The sequence below is a fragment of the Ranitomeya variabilis genome, chromosome 3 (assembly GCF_051348905.1).
Source record: "Ranitomeya variabilis isolate aRanVar5 chromosome 3, aRanVar5.hap1, whole genome shotgun sequence".
NCBI lineage: Eukaryota > Metazoa > Chordata > Amphibia > Anura > Dendrobatidae > Ranitomeya > Ranitomeya variabilis.
In genome coordinates this window covers 646,368,673-646,391,275 of record NC_135234.1, presented here as the reverse complement: position 1 = coordinate 646,391,275, position 22,603 = coordinate 646,368,673, and the positions used below count along the sequence as shown (strand labels likewise).

Sequence of the window (22,603 nt, the reverse complement as noted above, 5' to 3'; positions counted from 1 at the left end):
CGGCACCGATCTGACACTGCTGGCTGTTTAATAAATTAACTGAGAATTTGTCAGTAAGCTGGTGCTGAAAGAAAACCTTGGAACTTCTTCCTGTGTCCTTTTCTGAGCATCTCACAGCTGATTTATAACCACAAAGTTCACCTCAAGTTTGATGTATTCGGGTCATAAATCAGCACAGAACATGTTCCTGCATGGTCAGTCATGGCGATTACACAGTACACAGCAGGGGCACATTTATAAGATTATCTCAGCACAGGAACATTTTATTTAACCACATGCAGTAGTGGAACTTATTTTTATTCCAAGATCTATTGATAAGAAATTTACTTTTGTTCGTGGGAAAACCCTTTTAAATAATTTGATCAATCACAGGATACTTATCAACATATGCTATCAATATCAGATGGCGGAATTAATACTATGTGTAAGCCCCCAGGTCTTCTTCCTCCATGGACCCAGAGAAAACACAGCCAAGGTCTAACTTTCTGAATAACGTAGTGCATTTGTTTTGGGAAAACTTCCATGGCGCTGACACATTAGCTGATGCCTGGGTGTGGGTTCAGCAATGCCGTGAGGTAGTGAGATGTGAGAAATCTTTCCAAATCAGAGGCACAGAAAATTATTCCGCATGACAGATCAGATCATGCCGAAATCTGTCAAAAGTTTCCCTAGCGCAGAGCACACATGTAAACAGGACGTCTGCATGGCGGCTTACACTTGGTGAGCCGGAGGAATCACAGCAAAAGCTGGCAAGTACTCACGTCTGGGCAGAAGTACTGACGCCATAAACCCAGCACATATCAAATCAACTTTTAATCAATTATTACATGGGCTACATTCCAGAAATAAGCAGAAAAATTCCTTCACATCAGGTTAACTAAGGGAGGGGCACAGCATGGCCACAATATGTATAAGAGGGGTAGCGGGCATGTAAAGTCCACGGGTATAGTAGATTTGTTCCACGGCAACCACTAAACTGGGTCCAGAAGTTTACAAGGCAGTTGTATAATTGCACCCACTGTTCAGCATTGTCCATAAATATGGCCGTCAGGTGATTAGAAAGTGGCGGTGTTCATAATGTTATCCGAGCAACTGGATATTCTTGTTAAATAAGTATTAGACCTCAATTTTATAGTGTCGATATTCTTTTTCTACCGTAACACAGATCGCTTTGTTTTGTTTTTTTAGAACATTCATAATAATTTAAACATATAAAGTAGAGCTTATCTGGCCAATGCTGCACTTTGTAGTGCTTTGCTGGCGTAAGTAGATACATACTACAATACATACGGTATGTGTTCTCCCAGTAGTAAGGGCGTCCATTTTGGACTACGCTGAATGGAGTTTATCTGTAGAGTCAACCCAAAATGTATAAAGGCCAATTGTGATCTGTCTAACAAAACAAGTTGGCAATCAAACAACGGACAAGCAAACTGCTTGTTCGTCCAATTAAATAATTTTTTGGTTACTTAAAAAACACAGTTCTCAGCAGTCTGTTGTCCTGTGTAAACAGGACATGTGCTACTGAGGAACAGGATATTCTATGCACACACAGCTTTTGCATTAATGATTGATCTATGAGCATGGAAGGGTGGGCAGCCTCTTTAAACAGGCTATGACATATGAACAGTACACTGATCAGGCTGCTAAATTGCAGCTGTAAGACCTGGATTTTGGTGTGTGTGGGAACTTTACCCAATTCCATCGTTTGATGAATTTAGTCAATTAGGATTCTTAAGAGCCAACTTAGAGACCTTCACGCAGAGAGTTTGATCTGGTTACACAATACTCCCAAACTTGGAAATAATGGCATTTCCAAACTGTGGGAGCAGTAATAATAACAGGTATGAACAACAATCTAAACCACTAGTCCTAGAGTTCAATAGTGACATTTGTGTATAGTTAGTGGCCAGTAGGATTAGGATTTATTTTTATACTGCAATGTGAAAATTGCTTTAATTTTGAATGAAGCAAGACAATAAAGCCAGCTGGGGTCAGACTGGACAAAAATCCTATCTGTGAAAACAAAGTTCTGTTTGTTAATAAAGAGATGGCAAAACGATTACTTATTTACCCCCAAGATGTCTATATTATATACACATGTAAATATACACGCCTCAACATAGAAATTGTAACATCAAGAAGGAAAAGTCATAGAATTATGGAAATCACAGAACGGATAGACATGTGAACGATGAAAAGATGGAAACAACATTTTTTAAAACATCTTGATTTATTCAATATCAAGTATGAGCACCATGTGCAGAAATACACACACTTAAACGCCTTGACATGTTATCAATAAGGCTATTAGTAGTTGTCTGAGAAATGTTCTGCCACATTGAATGCATTTGTGCATGCAAATCATCAAGATCCACTGCTTGCAGGTTCCTTTGCAATTGTCAACCAACCGAAGATGCTGCAGGCCATGGGAGTATGTTTAGGGAATGCAGGCTGATCACCATAGCATGTCCAATGTGTAGCCTGGCATTGTAATGTGAAAAAACAGCTCTGGGGAGACATTGACATACCTTCAAGAAGGCTAGATCATGGCGATGTCCACGTGGTCTCCTGGCTATCATTGCATGCAAGACAAAAGTGGGACTTATCGCTGAAAAAGAAAGAGCTCCATTCCTGTCTCCATTGTCATCTTGCTCTGCACCATGATACCCTTTGGGAGAAGTGGTGTGAGGTCAATAGAACACCTGTAGATGGGTGTCCGGGTAGTAGCCCAAGGTCATTCAAAAGCCTTCTGATGTTTTATTTAATCACCGATTGACCCTTAGGCTTGGTATGTGATTTTTCATTTTACTCGCAGTACAGAATAGATCACTACGCACCATATGCCTTCACTGCAGTATTGCAAGACCACAAGGGCAACGCCATGACGAAACCTTCAAGAGGGAACGTCACTCTGGTTGAACTCCTGAGATTATGGTGTGGGGTGGCATGATGAATGGTAGCTGCACTCCTCATTTTCATTCCAGTTACACGAACAGCACGGCATTACATTGATTTAGTTATAGAGCCAGTGGTACGTCCATTTCTCCAAAGTGTCCCAGTAGCTGTTTATCAACACGATAACGCCAGGCCACATGTTGCTGGTGTTACGGTGACCAGCCTGCATGGCTTAAACGTGCTTTCGTGGCCCGAAGCATCTTCCACAATTACATAGGGAGCTGCCAGCATTAGATCTTGATGATTTTTGTATGACTGACTTGATCATTCCTCAGACAACCATTCATAACATCATTGACAGGAAGCCACGGCATGTACAGTAAGTGAGGGTATTTCTGCGCTCATACCCGATACTAAATAAATCGATATGCTCTGAAAATTTTGTTTCCATTTTTTCAGAATTTGCATAGCATTATTATTTCTATCCATCCTGTGTTTTCCATCACTTTTCCGACTTTGTCTTGTAATCTCAATGTTGAGTTGCGTATATAAATACATACATACATACAGTATATATCCGCTGCCGCAACTTTTCCAGCATGATGCCCAAAAGACATCTTTAAAGATGAAAATACTGCTGCAAAAGTTGCCAGTATTAATATGAATTCTTAAAAAAAATAATAAATGTAAACCCAAGTTCTGGTGATACGGTTTGTCACCCAGCTTTCCCAGAACCAGATAGGATAGTGAAATGGCTGATAATTTAATCATATACATCAGTGATTTCTTTTTTCAAAGCACTACCACACATGCAGCTGGAAATAATGGGGTGAACCAGGCATTCATCTCAACAACTACTGTAATTTCCAGCCTCCTTCTTCCAGAGCGTGAAAGTATAAGTGATGTCTAAGTCTCGCTCAAAATGTAATCACTACCAAGGGAAAGCAAAAGGAGAGAAAAGGCCCAGTAGGAAATAAAGCCAAGAACATGATGTCCAAAAGCTACGGCCCGAGCAGTATGACACACGCAGTCACATGTACTTTATGTAACATGTCCTAATCTCCCAGCCATCTGGGGTCAGACATCCACACAGACATCCCTGCAATATGAGCCCGAGACCAGACATTGCATGAAAACAACGTCAAGTCAGACAACATATTCACTCGGAGGGCACTGAGCTCCGATAGGGTGCTGGGAAATATGGGTCATCTTCAGGTAGTTTGCAAAAGGTTTCCTAAAAAGGAGTCCAATCCCCCACATCCCCAACACTCTGCTCCCGGCAACATGACACAACCTCCAGGGCTGTATTCCCCCTTCCCTGAGGGAAGTGATCACCGGCCTAATAGACGGCACTCGCCTCAAGGTTTTTGGTTTCACCGTTAAGCTGCTTTTCTGTTAAATACAGATTATGGGGTCTAGAGGTAGAAAACAAGAGCGCAGTTCTTACACATAGATTTCATCAGCATGGACGGATTCCAAGAAGTTTGTAATTACTTCCATAATTAGGTGTCTGCCCGGACAGGAATATTATAGATAACATACTCAAAATAAGCAAACAAACACAGTCTAGAGAGGAAATGAGAGCATTAAATGTAATCTACGGATACTAGGCTGCCTTTATATTAGATACAAGCTGGGGGCCACCTTGAAGAATGACCCGGCTTGTGAGGAGACTGTTGACTCTTGGACCGTCTGTTCCAGTGCTATCATTCTGTCCCGCTCGCATGTTGTTCAGTGTAGATATCGTATAGAAATACACGGCTTTCATTCAGAGAAAAAAGACTGGATAAAATAAAAATGCCACAAACATAGGGCCCAATATGACGTAACCAGTGATGTAGGCCAGATCCAACACTGAGGTGAACAATACTCAAACACAGGTTGGTTGGAAAACTTAAAACGCGTTGTCCATCAATTTTCTTGCAGCTTTGTAGTTGATTTTCCACATTGACCTTGGCATACAAAGACAGCACCTTAAGACCAATCACATCACAATATTCTATTGTGGTTCCAGAGACATTTTCTAGATTTGCTTGATAAAACTGTGAGAAATCTTGAGCACAGCATAACAATACCGTAGACGCGTGGCTACCCACTTTACCCACACTACTTTCATTGTAGAAGTGATAATAACCTTCCACAAAGTTCCTGCTCTGCATTGAAATCTGTGGAAAAATCTCAAAATGTCATAAAATCCCATCCACAAGATGAGCACTGTAGTATGGAAAATCCAGGTACAAATAATCTTCCTATCCAGCCCACGTTCACACACCCTTAACATTTTTCTCACTAGGAGTTCCTACCGGATTCTGTTCAGAATCCATCTTAAAATGAAAATGTGGCCATGACTACCCCCATTCAGTACAATGAGACAAAAAGAGTTTAGGCTACGTTCCTCTGCCCATCTGAAAAGATGCACCCTACCGCAAACAGATCATAAAGTGCCAAATGAGGTTGTTTTGTCTCACTTTAATGAATAATTCCATCAGGGGTACGTCTGATCCAATTTTCTGGGATTCAGACAGAAGTCATCAAACCACTTCTGAACAGAATGTGTACTTAGCCTTGGGGCTTTCACGCATCCATGTGTAGAGAAGGGACGGAAGAGTAGAGCGAAGGCGGCAGAGATATGTGAGATAATTAGGATTGTGAGACACCAGATTTCTTGTATAGTTTACTGATCAATATTACAGTAAATGAACACAGGCGAGGTAGAAAACGGATGACAAGGAGGTGGCACATTACAAGTAGTTTTTCAGCTTTCTAGCTTGGACACAGTAGGTTGATACGGAGTATATTAGACATCTACGAGAATTGGATTAACCATTTCCAAATGGCCTCAATGTTCTGATTGCTCCTTTGCTTCCACCAAGACCACAAAGCTCCACAAACAGCACTTTTCTCTATTCCTTTCTTAAATCTTGCTTGTAATAGGAAGGATTCATGTCCCAGGAGTATATTAGGAAACTAGATGGTGGCCCGATTCTAACGTATCGGGTATTCTAGAATATGCATGTCCACGTAGTATATTGCCCAGTCACGTAGTATATTGCCCACTCACGTAGTATACAGCACAGAGCCACGTAGTATATTGCCCAGCCACGTAGTATATTGCCCAGTCACGTAGTATATTGCCCACTCACGTAGTATACAGCACAGAGCCACGTAGTATATTGCCCAGTCACGTAGTATATTGCCCTGCCACGAAGTATATTGCCCAGCCACGTAGTATATTGCCCAGCCACGTAGTATATTGCCCAGCCACGTAGTATACAGCACAGAGCCACGTAGTATATTGCCCAGCCCATGTAGTATATTGCCCAGCCCACGTAGTATATTGCACAGCCCATGTAGTATATTGCCCAGCCACAGTGTATAGCACAGCCCATGTAGTATATTGCCCAGCCACGTAGTATATAGCACAGCTCATGTAGTATATTGCCCAGCCACGTAGTATAATGCACAGCCCATGTAGTATATTGCCCAGCCCACGTAGTATATTGCCCAGCCCATGTAGTATATTGCCCAGCCCATGTAGTATATAGCACAGCCCATGTAATATATTGCACAGCCCATGTAGTATATTGCCCAGCCCACATAGTGTATAGCAATGTGGGCATCATATCCCTGTTAAAAAAAAGAAATAAAATAAAAAATAGTTATATACTCACCTTCCGGAGCCCCCGCATCCAAGCGAAGAGGTTACCGACGCTGCTCGTGCGCTTCAGTCTCAAGAGTGCATTGTGGTCTCGCGAGATGATGACGTAGCGGTCTCGTAGCGGTCTGCACCAGATCGCAGCATGGACCGGTTACCGGAGCGTCGTGAGCGGGAAAGGCCTGTTGTCGATCCGGGGGCCGACGGACGGTGAGTATATAACGATTTTTTATTTTTTAAATTATTTTTAACATTAGATCGTTTTACTATTCATGCTGCATAGGCGAGTGCGTTACACCGCGGTCAACGCTGCCATTAACCCTGTGTGAGCACAGACTGGAGGGGAGTATGGAGCAGGCACTGACTGCGGGGAGGAAGGAGCGGCCATTTTTCCGCCGGACTGTGCCCGTCGCTGATTGGTCGTGGCTGTTTTGCCACGACCAATCAGCGACTTGGATTACATGACAGACAGAGGCCGCGACCAATGAATATCCGTGACAGACAGACAGACAGAAGGACGGAAGTGACCCTTAGACAATTATATAGTAGATTCCCAAAGAAATATTGAAGCAAACTAGATCTGGACAATAACCTGGGCCAATATACTACACAGGGTGCTATACTTCACAGATTCCTAAAATATTCAATAGATATAAGGATTATTATAAAACCTCCATTTTTAGGTAACCCATAAACATTAAAAAAAAAAAAAAAGAAAAGAAAAAACACTAACTGAACAGTGCCTCTTCAGGTAAAAAAAAACAAACAACTATTCGAAATAAATAATTCTATGAAAAGTGGAAGCACAAAAACATCTTATATTCATATGACTATGTTTTGATCAAATTCATACAATAAGGGGAAAAAAAACTAGGCTGGACTATGTGGAGAAGGAGTCAAGTAATTAGCATCCCTCAAACTTTTAATCTGTCCCGTAACCGTGTTGGCTTCAATAAGCAGATTTATCGTACAGCGCGAGCCTGCTTTACAAAGCAAACCCTTTATGCCCCAGAGGGTTAGAGAATTAGATCCCGGAAAGAATCTGATTTGGAAATCATGACTAAATTCCTGGAGTTTAGCCCCATGATGGGCTAGTGGTAATTATATAAATACTTATGCAAATCTAAATAATTTAAAGAGTAGATCAGCAGGTAATACTGGAGAGAACTAAAAGAGCTGTATGAAAAAATATACATACGTACAGACATTTATATACAGCCTATCTCCATGTGTGCTTTCATCAGCGACCATTAATGACCATACACACATCATTGACCCAGATATATACACACACAACTAGTGCTACTTAGTATGTAAGCGTAAATACAAATTCCATAAAATGATTATGGAGAACATTCATCAATGAATGTACATACTCTGATACATGGTCTATAAGCTCTGGAAACATAATAGCTTCTCATTTAAGTTGTTGTCGGCCGTAGGCTACAAGTCTGCAGTTGACATCGAGTGTACTGCGCGCAGTGAGGATTCTCAGTTGCTGGGAGCGCTTGACTTCGAGTATGTGATTTGCATACATGCAGTCACGTGCCAACAAGCCGTTCAGGCCAGACACGTCTAGTCGGGATGTGCCCGAAGTATGCAAATCGCAAACCTGCAGTCAGATGACGCCGGCACCAGAGAATCCTAACAGCGTATAGTGTGCGCGATGTGAGGATTCACAAGTCTGCAGCCACAAAGTGTGACTGCTGACTTGTAGCCTAAGGCAGGACAACCCCTTTAACGTGTATCTGTTACTTTAGGGAACTTTTCAGAGTAAGATGTGTGTGTACATGAGGAACAACCCTATTTCTAGCTATGGTTAGTGATGAGCGAGTATATTCGTTGCTCGGGTTTTAGCGAGCGCGCTAGGGTGATCTCCGAGTATTTGTTAGTGTTCGGAGATTTAGTTTTCATCGCGGCAGCTGAATGATTTACAGCTATTAGCCAGGCTAAGTACATGTGGGGATACTAGCCTCCCGAGGAAGCTGATAAAGCAAAACGTGCGTAGGGGCTACACGGATCTAGCGGGACATCTGACCCACATGGGTAAGCACTATGGTCAATATGATCATTCAACACTGCTGCTATGCACCTTTCTTTTGTAATGCACTGTTGCACTTTATGATGTGAGCCAGTTTTTCTACCGGTCCTAATTCTCTGTGAGGGCATTTACTTATTCATGGGCAGTGCCGTTGCTCCTAATAGGAGAGTAGTTAGGATATATACATACATGCCCGACGGACCGGTATTACTTGTGAGGTGCACTTCTGTGCACAGTACCGTTTGCATAGCATAGGGGGTTGAAATGCATACATGATACCGCTGTATCCGTTTTTCCTTTGTCATCACCACTGCCTGTCAATTTTCTGTGTATATATCATTATGTATTTATCTTTTTTTTTTTTTTTTTTTTTTTATTTAATAAAGATTATTGTTGGTAGCTTTTGTATTTGATTAGTCTTTATGTTGGGGCGTCATACTCCAGGTTCTCATTAGGTTCATAAGTACATGTGGGGGTTGCCTGGTTGCTAGGGAATCCCCACATGTAATCAAGCTGTCCAATAGCTGTAAATCATTCAGTTGCGGTGATGAAAACTTAATCTCCGAACACTAACAAATACTCGGAGATCACCCGAGCAACGAGTACACTCGCTCATCACAAGCTATGATATAACTTGCATCATGTTTATTTCACCTGTTTTCACATCTGCAGGAGATATCTCTATTTTTTTTGTCTGTGAGCTAGTAGGGGGAGGCTAGATGCTCACATGCACAGCACAAAAAGCCATGTTCAGAAGCATTAGCAGCAGTGACACCACTATGCTTAGGTACAGAGCAGAGAAGGCAGCATGGTAGCTCAGTGGTTAGCATTGTTGCTTTGCAGCACTGGGATCCTGGATTTAAATCCCAACATCTATAAGGCGTTTGTATGTTCTCCCCGTGTTTGCGTGGGTTTCCTCTGTGTACTCTGGTTTCCTACCACACTCCATAGACATACTGATATGTCTCCAGTCCGTCCTTAACTCTGCTGCCCGACTAATTAATCTCTCTCCTCACTACACTCCTGCTTCCCCTCTTTGCAAATCCCTTCCCTGGCTCCCAATTTCCCAGCGTATCCAGTTTAAACTACTAACACTGACCTACAAAGCCATCCATAATCTTTCTCCTCCGTATATTTCCAAACTAATCTCTCAATATCTTACCTCACGTCCTTCCAAGACCTCCTCCTCACCCAATCGCCTCCAAGACTTCTCCCGAATATCCCCATCCTCTGGAATTCTGTGCCCCAACACGTCCGGTTATCCACCACATTTGGATCCTTCACAAGAAACTTGAAAACCCATCTCTTCAAGAAAGCTTACAACCTGTAATGACCACTCGGCCACCTCCACACCATCGGAGCTACTGCAACCCTCGACCTACTGTCTCCTTCCCCACCATCCTGTAGAATGTCAGCCCACAAGGGCAGGGTCCTCTTCCCTCTTTATCAGTCTGACATTGTTAGTTTTGTTTACTGTAAGTGATATTTGTATTTTGATGTAACCCATTCTCATGTACAGCACCATGGAACTAATGGTGCTATTTAAATAAATAATAATAGGGAATTTAGAATGTGAGCCTCCAAGGAGACAGAAAAGTGGATGTTTGTAAAGCGCTGCAAAATTAATGGCGCTACATAAGCAAAATAATAGCTGTGAATCGAGCTGTCATGCTCCTGGGTTCGAACCTTTGAGCTTGTTTTGTGGTTGGCTTCTTTTTCCTCTGAGCTATAACAGACACACCTTTTCTGCAGGTATTTAGAGTCTGCTATTCTGGTTGCAGTCTGTTTAGCATAACACCAATATTTTCATTTGTCTGCCCTATCATCTTTCGGGTGCGGGTTTATATTCTTTCCCCCGCTGCCATTTCCTGCTTGTAATAGTTTCATTTGAATGTTCAGACATTCTGTTGATTGTTAAAGCCAGTCAGTGAAACTCCAGCTAAGGTTTTTCCCTCTTTGCGGTTTCTGTACTGTACTTTGCACCTATCATCTGTTCATTTTTAGAAAGCAGGCGGCATGTTAACTCGGCATGTAAAAGTTTGGGTACCCCTGGTCAAAATAACTGTCATTGTGAACAGTTAAGCAAGTTGAACACAAAATTATCTCTAAAAGGCCTAAAGTTAAAGATGACTCATTTAGGGTACGTTCACACAGGACTTTTTTGCAGCTTTTTTTTGCTGCTTTTTTTTATGCTAATTTAGGTGCGTTATTTTGGTGCGTTTTTTGGGTACGTTCACACAGGACTTTTTTGCTGCAGATTTTTGCTGCTTTTTTTATGCCAATTTTCAGCTGCTAGGACACCTCACAATGGCTCTTCACACCTCACAATGGCTCTTCACACCTTACTACCAGGAACTCCCTCACAATAGATCACAATCAGGACACCTCACAATGGCTCTTCACACCTTACAATGGCTCACAATGGCTCTTCACACCTCACTAACCACACCCATAAGCTCTTGGCTGTGAGATCACTTCCTGCTGGCCATGATTTTCTGCACAAAAAACGTAGCAAATAATGCTACATGCGTTTTTTCAGCGTTTTTGCAGCGTTTTTTTCATCACCCATTCAAGTCAATGGGTGAAAAAACGCTGCAAAAACGCAGCAAAAACGCTGAAAGAAGTGACATGCCCTATGTCCAAAAAAAGCAGCAAAGAAGAAAATACTGATCAAACAAAAAACCAACGTGTGTGCATGAGATTTCTGAAATTTCATAGGCTTTACTGGTACTGTAAAAAGCAGCTGAAAATTAGCATAAAAAAAAGCCGCAAAAAAGTCCTGTGTGAACGTACCCTTACTTGGTATTTTAGGCAACAGCAAAAAAAATCTTAATTTTTTACAAATTTAAAAATTGCAAAAAAGAAAATGGCCGATGCTAAAGTTTGGGTACACTGCATGGTTAGTACCTAGTAGCACCCCCTTTTGAAAGCATCACAGCTTGTAATCGCTTTTTGTAGCCAGCCCAGAGTCCTTCAATTCTTGTTTGAGGGATTTTCATCCACTCTTCCTTGGAAAATTCGTCCAGCTCTGTGTGATTTCTGGGTTGTCTTGCATGCACTGCTATTTTGAGGTCTATCCACAGAATTTCAATGATGTTCAGATCAGGGGACTATGAGGACCTTTGTAAAACTTTCAGCTTGTGCTTTTTGATGTATTCTATTGTGGATTTTGACCTGTGTTTAGGATAATTATCTATTTGTAGAAGCCATCCTCTTTTCAACTTCAGCTTTTTACAGATGGTGTTATGTTTGCATCAAGAAATTGTTGAAATCTCATTTAATCCATTCTTCCCTCTACCCATGAAATATTCTCTGTGCCATTGGCTGCAACACAAATTCAAAGCATGATTGATCAACAACTCCCATGCTTAATGGCTGGAAAGATGTTCTTTTCCTGAAATTCTGTACCCTTTTTTCTACAAATTGTCTATTCGTAGAGGAAGGTGACTAGAAACCTAGTGCCACCTATAGGAAAAAGCAATCCTAAAAGTCTAAAACTACCGTTTAACGAGCCTGGTCACATGACTGGGAATAAAAGCCAAAATCTCAATTTTCAATCTTTTTTCTCCACACATACCTTTGATCGTTGTGGCCAAAGAGTTCTATTTTAACCTCATTGGTTCACAAGACTTGTTTTCAAAATGCATCAGGCTTGTTTAGATGTTCTTTTGCATAATTCTGAAGCTGAATTTTATACTGAGGACTCCGGAGAGATTTTCTTCCAAGGACTCTTCAATACAGGACATATTTGTACAGGTGGCTTTTGAACAATAGGACAATGTACCACAACTCAAAAGTGTGCTAAATCTTTCTGAATGGCTTTTGCAGTCAAGCGGGGGGTTCCAATTTTCCTCTCTAGCAATCCTACGAGAAGCTCTCACTGTAATTTTGCTTGATCTACCAGACTCTGATATACAGTCATGGATGAAAGTTTTGGCACCCTTCAAATTGTTCTAGAAAATTAAGTATTTCTCCCAGAAAATTATTGCAATTACACGTTTTGTTAGGCTGGGTTCACATTGCGTTAAAGCAGCCCGTTCAACACATGCATTAAACGGGCTGCGTTAACGCAAGGGCCGAAATGTGATCGCACTAGCGCAGATAGAGCTAGCAGATGCTCTATCTACACTAGCGGTGACGGACCCGGAAACGCTGTAGCCCGCGTCCCAGGGTCCGTCACTCAATGACGGCACATCGCTAGCGCACACCCATTTTGGGCGTGCGCTAGCAATGCGTCCGACATAAGGCTCAATGGCGGCATTAACGGACTGCATTACACCGCGGTGTAACGCAGTCCGTCTAACGGACTGGGGAACATAGTGTGAACCCAGCCTTATACACATGTGGAAATACGCAAAAAGAGAAAAAAAGGCAAATTGGACATAGTTTCACATAAAATCCCCAAAATTTCTGAGAAATATTTTTCTGGAACAATTTCAATGGTGCCAACACTTTCGGCCATAACTGTAGGTATATTATTATTATTATTATTATTATTATTATTAAAGTTCCTTATGTTCAGCTGTACAAATAATTTACTCAAAGTGTATTCAAAAGACTGACTGTCATACATCTGCAGGATGCACAAAGCAGCAAGGGCAACTGTACCTTGTGCATGTTGCCCAAATAAGACAACTGTGAACAAATGTGACGAGTTGCTTTTTAACCTTGAAGGTTATTAGGAAATACCCACAGCCTGGAATACAAAAGATCCAAGTGCAAGTTTTTTTTGCTGAGGACAATGCTTAATCTTTTAATTAAAACAACAATTGAAAATTAAATTGCATTTCATGGCCTAGGCTACAGCCAACTGGTATTTGGTCACAATTACCATATTTGCCCACAGATACTTTATAGTGAGATGCAGACACCTTTCTAAATGGATTGGTGTTTATTTGGGCTATATGCACAGAAAGGTGAAAGTGGTCTTTTACATAAATATATACAAGAGTACATAATAATGACAAAAAGATGGGACATAAAATAGAAAGAAAAAAAATACAAAACTGGTCATCGCGATTAGAAGATAGATGACCCAGAGTTGGGAAGGTTGGAAGGCGCATGAATCAGAAGGTTTTGGAGAATCGGAAATTGTCGAAGTAGCCTCAATCAGAATCAGAAAAGGGTAGCTGCCTGTCACCCGAACCACAATCGGAAAGGGTAGCCATCACGCAAACCAGAGTGAGAAAGGACAGTCATTTCTCGAACCGGAGTTGGGAAGGATAGAGGTCACTCAAACCAATGTTAAGAAGAATAGCAATCGCCCAATCTAGAGTTGGGAAGTATAGCAAAACCTCGGCAAACTTAGCACAGCGAACATCTATCTCAAGATAATCTCAGCAAAATCAGGCAGTCCTGGGCCAAAAAAAGGCATAGAGGTTTATAAGTGCACAGACAAGTCTCTGCACTGCCACGTCTTCACCTCAGTCTTAGGCATTCACACGTAGGAGGAGAAGACACAGCAGTGCGTGGACTATAAGGCATCTAAGGGATCACAGTGAGGTGGCCAGCTATAAAAGTTGCTATGCTAGCTGCAGTAATAAGACATGATTAAAGCACATAACTCCCAAGTGCTGGAATAAAGTACAAGCAATGGTGCCGATCTGATGGAAAATAAGCAGGAATAGTATGAAGAATGTTAGTGAGTGAAGGCCTAAACAACCAGACCAACGTGCACGTGAATTTTAATATTAAGTGCCCCAGAGGGAGAACATGTCAGATCCAGGCTTCTCAGATCAGCCTCCATCCTTCCACAACTCTTAGTACAGACAGTGGTGAGAAGCCTTTCTTCAAGAAGTCCTACCACAGTCTGTTTTGGCTGCATTCACGTGTAAAGTGCTGAAATGTACTCTAAATGACTAAGCTTCAGTTTAAATCATCGCCTAAGTCGTCGGCTGCTGTCTGTACAGATTGTCTCCTTATTCCGCCAGTAGCATGCAGTCCAATGACACATCCAAACTGGCATGTAAGCACTCTCACGGGAAGCACAGCTGGGCAGCCCTATAGCCCTACAGCCCCACAGTCTTACAGCCCTACAGCCTTACAGCTCTACAGCCTTACAGCCCTGCTGCCTTACAGCCCTATATAGCCTTACACACCTGCAGCCTTACAACCAACCCTACAGCCCTACAGCCTTACAGCCCTATAGCCTTACAGCCCTATAGCCCTGCAGCCTTACAGCCCTATAGCCTTACAGACCTGCTGCCTTACAGCAAACCCTACAACCCTGCAGCCTTACAGCCCTATACAGCCTTACAACCAACCCTACAGCCCTGCAGCCTTACAGCCCTATAGCCCTGCAGCCTTACAGCCCTATAGCCTTACAGCCCTGCTGCCTTACAGCCCTATACAGCCCTGCAGCCTTACAGCCCTATAGCCTTACAGCCCTATAGCCTTACAGCCCTGCTGCCTTACAGCCCTATACAGCCCTGCAGCCTTACAGCCCTATAGCCTTACAGCCCTATAGCCTTACAGCCCTGCTGCCTTACAGCCTTACAGCCCTATAGCCTTACAGCCCTATAGCCTTACAGCCCTATAGCCTTACAGCCCTACAGCCCTGCAGCCTTACAGCCCTATATAGCCTTACAGACGTGCAGCCTTACAACCAGCCCTACAGTCTTACAGCCTTACAGCCCTATAGCCTTATAGTCCTACAACCCTACAGCCCTGCAGCCCAGGACTTTAGCTCTCCAATTCAACTACTTTGTAACCTTGGCCCCTAGAAGTAACTGCTGTACTAAAATAGCCATGCATGCTTTCCATCTCACATGTGCTAACTCTATTCATCACATATCATATAAATGCTTGAGAAAATAATAAGCACCAACATAATATAATGCTCAATAGAACTGATAAAAATAAATTATACAATATCCAAGATAGCCACTATTAGTAGCATATATAGAAATAAAAATACAAATGAATAAAGCAAATAAAAATAATTAAAATCTGTTGAATATTTTTTTCAGGGTTTCTTAAAAAAATGTGGTACCCAGAATGAGATCCTGGGGACCATGGCTTTACAAACATGCGTGTTCATGTGGTCCCATATTCTACGGAGAAGCAGACATAGGGAAGGTGATACACTATATGGAAACAAATATAACGCAAGAGCCATGCCCATACAGGCCAACTAATCTCATGCATGGCAACCAAACAGCAAACCCAATACTTATTGTGCAGATTAGCATTAGCCACACCTATAGAAATGTATTAATAGAGAATCTGCTAGCCAGTTTTTGCTATTTAATCTGAGGGTAACATGACGTAGGGGATTAGGCACCGATTTCAGCCATGTGTGCTGTTGTCTTAATATAATAAGCGTTTTATCAGCAGGAGATTATCACAGCCAGACTTCAGTTCCTGCATGCCTAGTGGTACAACTCCGCCCCCTCCTCTGATAAGCAGTTCACTGTCAATAGACAATGTACAAAAAGTTGTGGTGTGGGTGGGGCCAGCTTTCTAAGCACTGCTACATACTACATCTAAAAACTCTGTATAATGGCTGCACCCAGTAAACTAAGTGATACATCACTGGAATCAGGGTCTCTTTTCCTAAGTCGTGCTGCTCTCAGATGAGTTAAAAAAACCTGGTGACATGCCCTATACTTTTGCACATTTGTTTGGCCGACAGCTCTCTTTCTCCTGAGTCCCGCACACAAAGGCAGAGAGAGCCATTGTCAAAGTTCTCGGGCCATGGCTTTTCTTACAAAAGAATCGGCCATTGGAAATCTGACACTCTGGATCCTTCTCTTGCCCGATATCATATAGGAGAGAGTCGGGAGGCTTCCTCATAATAACAAATTGGTGGATCCAGCCAACAAAACGCTTATTTGTATGGGGGGGCCGACGTCTGACTGTGCATTACAGGTTTTATCCGCCCCGCCGCTAATGTCTGTAGTGAAACTGCTTCCTTTCAGGAAAACAGTTAGGGTAATATGTGTCCACGTTCAGGTTTGCTTCAGGCTTTGGTCAGGATTTTATGCAGGTAAAATCCTGACCAAAAATGCACCTGAGGTCACTGGCAGGTCACCTGCGGTGTTCCTGCGTGTTTTGCTCATTGTAACAACATGCTGCGTTCTGCAAAAACACAACGCATGTGCGTTTTAATGCACAGTGGAGACGGGATTTCTTTAAATCCCCTCCACTATGCTGTAACATCTGGACGCTGCGTTTTTGACGCTGTGGCTCAGCGCTGCGTCAAAAACGCAGCGTTTCCTGAACGTGGACACATACCCTTAGACGATGCGGGTAACGATATCAGTGAAGCAAACTTTCCTATACTCAAAGTGGTGAACTTCACAACATAACGTCATACAGAGAATATCGTGTCACAGCTGACATCACAGGACCCACATTGTACGATGCATAATATCTCATGATGTACAGTCACACAAACAGACTATCAAAGGCCACAATCCCAACGCTTAACTGTGGCTCTATAATGCGGAGCTCCATGCGGTACTGCACGGGAGCACAGTGAAAAGCAGACGTTGGCAAACTGCAGCCCGTGGGCCACATACGGCCTTCTGGCTGTTTCAGTCCGGCCCACGGACAGAGACAGCCAAATGGCTGAAACAGTGGCCTAATGGCCACACTGAGCTCTCCTCCCCGCCGTTCATCTTCTGCTGACGCCGCCCGCTGTCTGCAGTCTCGGGTTGCAGACAGTGGTGAATACATTGGTGGAGGACGGGGCCACCGCCTCTATCTTCCACAATCAGCATGAGACAACAGACGCGATCCTGTCATTTCATCATACTGCTGCTTAGACTCAGTGCACAGGAGACCGGAGCAAATGCCAGGGAAAGGGAGCGAGGCGAGTATGTGGTGGTTTTTTTTATCATGTGGTATATTTGTATGTATCAAGGAGGCTATGTGGGGCTCACACTGTATATAGGAGGTTATGTGGTGCTCACACTATATATAGGAAGCTATGTGGGGCTCAAGCTGTATATAGGAGGCTATGTCAGGCTCACGCTGTATATAGGAGGCTATGTCGGGCTCACGCTGTATATAGGAGGCTATGTCGGGCTCACGCTGTATATAGGAGGCTCTGTCGGGCTCACGCTGTATATAGGAGGCTATGTCGGGCTCACGCTGTATATAGGAGGCTATGTCGGGCTCACGCTGTATATAGGAGGCTATGTCGGGCTCACGCTGTATATAGGAGGCTCTGTCGGGCTCACGCTGTATATAGGAGGCTCTGTCGGGCTCACGCTGTATATAGGAGGCTCTGTCGGGCTCACGCTGTGTATAGGAGGTTCTGTCGGGCTCACACTGTGTATAGGAGGTTATGTGGTGCTCACACTATATATAGGAAGCTATGTGGGGCTCAAGCTGTATATAGGAGGCCATGTGGGGCTCAAGCTGTATATTGGAGGCTATGTCGGGCTCACACTGTATATAGGAGGCTCTGTCGGGCTCACACTGTATATAGGAGGCTATGTGGGACTCACACTGTGTATAGGAGGTTATGTGGTGCTCACACTATATAGGAAGCTATGTGGGGCTCAAGCTGTATATAGGAGGCTATGTGGGGCTCAAACTGTATATAGGAGGCTCTGTCTGGGCTCATGCTGTATATAGGAGGCTCTGTGGGACTCACACTGTATAGGAGGTTATGTGGTGCTCACACTATATATAGGAAGCTATGTGGGGCTGAAGCTGTATATAGGAGGCTATGTGGGGCTCAAGCTGTATATAGGAGGCTATGTGGGGCTCATGCTGTATATAGGAGGCTATGTCGGGCTCACGCTGTATATAGGAGGCTCTGTCGGGCTCACGCTGTATATAGGAGGCGCTGTCGGGCTCACGCTGTATATAGGAGGCTATGTGGGACTCACACTGTGCATAGGAGGCTATGTGGGACTCACACTGTGTATAGGAGGTTATGTGGTGCTCACACTATATATAGGAAGCTATGTGGGGCTCACACTGTATATAGGAGGCTCTGTCTGTAGCAAGTGTCTTCCCAATTCTAAAAGAGGCTGGAACACCCAGTGGGTCAAACCTAAGGGTCACAGACTTTTTTTTTTTTCTAGAACTAGTATTAGGCTCCAAAATGTAAAATAGTCAACATTTTCTTCACCTCTGTGTTAAGCAAGAACTCGGAGCTTTGTAAAACACCAACACACTTGTATATAACACAATGATTGGAACATTCATTTATGGAGTCAATGGAATTTGGCATTTTTGGTAACTTACGGTGAAGACTTAGTGAGATGTTGATGGTGCGCTCCTCTGTAAATCCCTTCAGGTTGGGAATCTTGGCGCAGTTTAATGTTGTTAGGGACGGACTGTCCCCCATGTTGATCCAGCACACGGTCTCCTCAGCATAGTTAAAATCCATCGCTGTTGTTTGCTTCGTGCTGGTTGGGTTAATGCCTTGCACCGGCACTCCATTCAAGTAAGTGGCCAAAATGTTTTGTGTGCTGGCAATAAGCAGAACTGTTTGCCTTTCCACTGGTTCTGAAACAAACAATAAAAACTTGAAAACATTCTGGAAATATAAGAAACATTCACAATTGCAACATTCCAATATGTCTGCCAAGAGGTCGCTCAGAGGACTGAATTTATTAATGCAAATACACAAGTATATTACCACCAAAGACCAAGCTGGAAATGGAGAATGGGAGCTTCTGTAATGGCGGAACTGCTCAGGATTGATAAGGGGCAGAATAAAGTTAGATCAGATTTCATCAGCGACCATCCACGGTGACCAGGCCCATGGATGGGCGCAGAATAAATCGGTGAGGGATGTTACCATGATATTTTACTAATGCTGCCTCAAAAATCAAACTATTAAATTCAAAGGGATCAACATAAGATGGGCACATCAAACTTAGGCTGCCGTCACACTATCAGTATTTGGTCAGTATTTTACATCAGTATTTGTAAGCCAAGACAAGGAGTGGGTGATAAATACAGAAGTGGTGCATATGTTTCTATTATCCTTTTCCTCTTATTGTTTCGCTCCTGGTTTTGGCTACAAATACTGATATAAAATACTGACCAAATATTGCTAGTGTGACGGCAGTCTTAGATTGAGTACACCTTGTCGTGGCAGGATGGCCTTTATGTTTGTTTTTGTTTTTTTTAAACAAAACAATGTTAACCAAGTTCCCCATGTTACTTACATGTACTATTACTACTCATTTACTTACTTGACAGTGTAAAAGGACTCTTGCAGTGTTCTTAGTTTTAGCATAGCAGTGTTATTTATGCAGCACTGCAGTACTAATAAATTGCAGACAAAATAAGAGAGCACAATGCTTACGGTTTTTTGCTTTGCAGGACTTATTGTCAGGCTGTAGTAGATAGCCCTCCACGCATCCACAAGTGTAAGACCCTTCGGTGTTCTGGCACGTCTGACTGCAAGTCCCATAAAGCGTGCACTCATCAAAGTCTGTGGGGAGTGCAAAGACACGGCTTCAGAAATGGATTTTCATTACAAGTTCATTTTTAGGTTTATCAAAAAATAAATAAGCACAAATGAATCCAAGATCAATAAATGTATCATTAAGTTAGAAAAGTTTACATGCAGCAATGTGGGAAATAAAGAACAGAGGCAACATATAATTGTAAAAGGAAGCCGGGGGCAAGTTCTGTTCTGCACGTGCGCGGGGAAAGGCCAAACAGCACCGCCACGTGCACACTACAGTACAATACACTGCTCTGCCCTCGGCAGGACGGAGAGAGGCGAGAACCTGCGCAGGAGCGTGATGGAGGACAACGTAGGGATGATGTAGGACGCATCAGCCACAGGAAGCAAGAAGGAGGGTGGAGATCGCAAGAAGAGAGGAGGCGCCGGACCAAGGCCAGGTACACCCGTCGGATCGGACCGCCATGTAGGTGAGCATAATCAAAGCTAGTTTTGTGTTCTGCAGAGCACATTGGGGACATATATACAGCATTCTAGAAACCTGGTGACAGGTTTCCTTTAATATAAACCCTTTCTTATAATTGTTAAATAATTTAGACGCCCAATAAATGTAGATCTTGAAAAGTCACCTGTGCACTGTCAGCTCCATGTTATTTTAGCTCTTACTGTTCTGTATACCTGTATTGGCGCGTGATCTGATTAGCGGACGCACCAGCAGCATGCTGCGATCGCTTTCTCAAGCCGAATCGGCATGAGAAGGTAATGGCAGGTCCCATAGTATAACACTGGGCCGAGTGCTCTCAGAACCACATGATACACCAGTGTGCGCGAGGCCTTAGAGGTACAATCTGGTTACACAGTTGCAGGACCGACCTTTGCACGTCTTTCCATCCTCAGCAAGCTGGAAAGAGGCGTTGCAGTAGCACGCGGGTCCATTCACGGTACGCGCACAGTGATGCTGACAGCCCGATATGGTGCAGTTTTCTGCAAATTCTAGAAAGGGAGAAAAATGGCACAATATTAGATGTCAATTAAAGCAGAAAATAACAGCAAAAATAAAAGGTAAAGTGTTCCATGATGCGTATTTTAACCCTTTACTGATGGCAGCCAGATTTACACTGCGACCCATTTTCCAAATCTGACAAGAGTCAGTGGATTTGGCAATAACTATGTATCGCTTCTACATAACCCAGGGATTCTGAAACTGTTGGTTCTTTGTTTGTTTTTTTTTACATATTGCACTTCATGTTATTCATAAATTTGGATCGATGTGTATCGTGTTTTTTATGATCTGAAATTTACTTAAAAAATACTATTTTTCAAAATTGGATTGTTTACACCCTTAAACCAGATCACCATATCACAAACGATTTCATTTAGATTCCAAAAAACAGAAACACCCTATAAAGGACCACGTTTTGGAAACTAGATCCCTCAAGGAATTCATCTTGGCTTGTGGTGAGCATTTTTAATCCAGGGGTGCTTCACGGAATTATATAAAAATAGGTTCTGAAAAATTTTTTTTTTAAGGGGGAGGGGGCTAGAATGCAAGTTTATCAGGATAATTTCTCCCAAACCCTGTGATATCCCATATGAGGCAGGATTCTATAGTTTGGCCTCACGATGGGACTTGGAAGGGAAGGAGAGCCATTTGGCTTTTAAAATCGGAATTTTGTTGCAATAGATTGGGGGTGGCATTTGCAGAGCCCCTGACGTGCCAGAACAGACGCATTGCAGTGGGTATTTTGAGCCCATAGATTCCACACACAATTTTATAATTTTGCTCCATGAATATACAAAAATTACCCTTTTTACCACTAAAGCGCTAGCTGCTTTTTGATTTTGACCAGAGGTACTACATGAAAATCCTGCCCCCCTTGATTACTCAATTCACTGGAACACAGTGATACCCCAATGTTGTCAGAAAGAACTGTATTGTCACCCAGCACGGCTTCGATGGAAAGGACGACATTTGACTTTTTGGAACGTAAAATCTGCTGGAATAGTTTGCCGATGACATTTACAGTCTCCAAATGTGGAATAGAAGGAAGAAACCAAATGTGAGCTCAATTTGGAAATTACACCCCTCGGGGAATTAATCTATAGACACAGGGGTTATGTTGGCTCCATACATGTTTTCCAGACAAAAGCATGGAGTTGATATTGCAAAGGGAAAATTGCAAACACACCAGGATAGTCCCCGATACGCTGTACACAGCTTGTGCTTCTGGAGACACGGACCCCATAAAGGCACAATGGGGGTCTCAGAAGGGAAAAGGGGTCATTTCGATTTGGAAGCGCCAAACTCAAAGGATTGTATTTGGGAGCAGGAGAGGAGCTAGATCACTTTTCCAGAGCCTTTGTGCTACATATGATATAGACACTCCTTATTTTACCATTAAGGCTAGGTTCACATTGCGTTAGGGCAATCCGTTTAGCGCATACGCTAGCGGATTGCGCTAACGCAATGTCCCAAAAGGGATTGCGTTTGGCGATCCCGCTAGCGCAGATGCCCGATCTGCGCTAGCGAGGAACGGACCTCGGACGCTGCAAGCAGCGTTCGAGGTCCGTCCGAAAATAACGGGACATCCTTAGCGCATGCCAAAAATGGCATGCATCAGCGATGCGT

The 22,603-nt window shown here is 43.0% G+C and overlaps 1 protein-coding gene across 1 annotated transcript in view; it reads right to left on the bottom strand.

The window, feature by feature from the left end:
- LRP1 (LDL receptor related protein 1) overlaps positions 1–22,603 on the bottom strand; it is a 379,537-nt gene that overhangs the window by 221,770 nt on the left and 135,164 nt on the right. The window contains exons 4-6 of the mRNA XM_077297715.1: positions 20,848–20,967; positions 19,870–19,998; positions 18,798–19,061 (exon numbers count right to left, since the gene is read on the bottom strand). Of these exons, the coding sequence (XP_077153830.1) occupies positions 18,798–19,061; positions 19,870–19,998; positions 20,848–20,967 (513 nt within the window). The remainder of the gene's footprint in view (positions 1–18,797; positions 19,062–19,869; positions 19,999–20,847; positions 20,968–22,603) is intronic.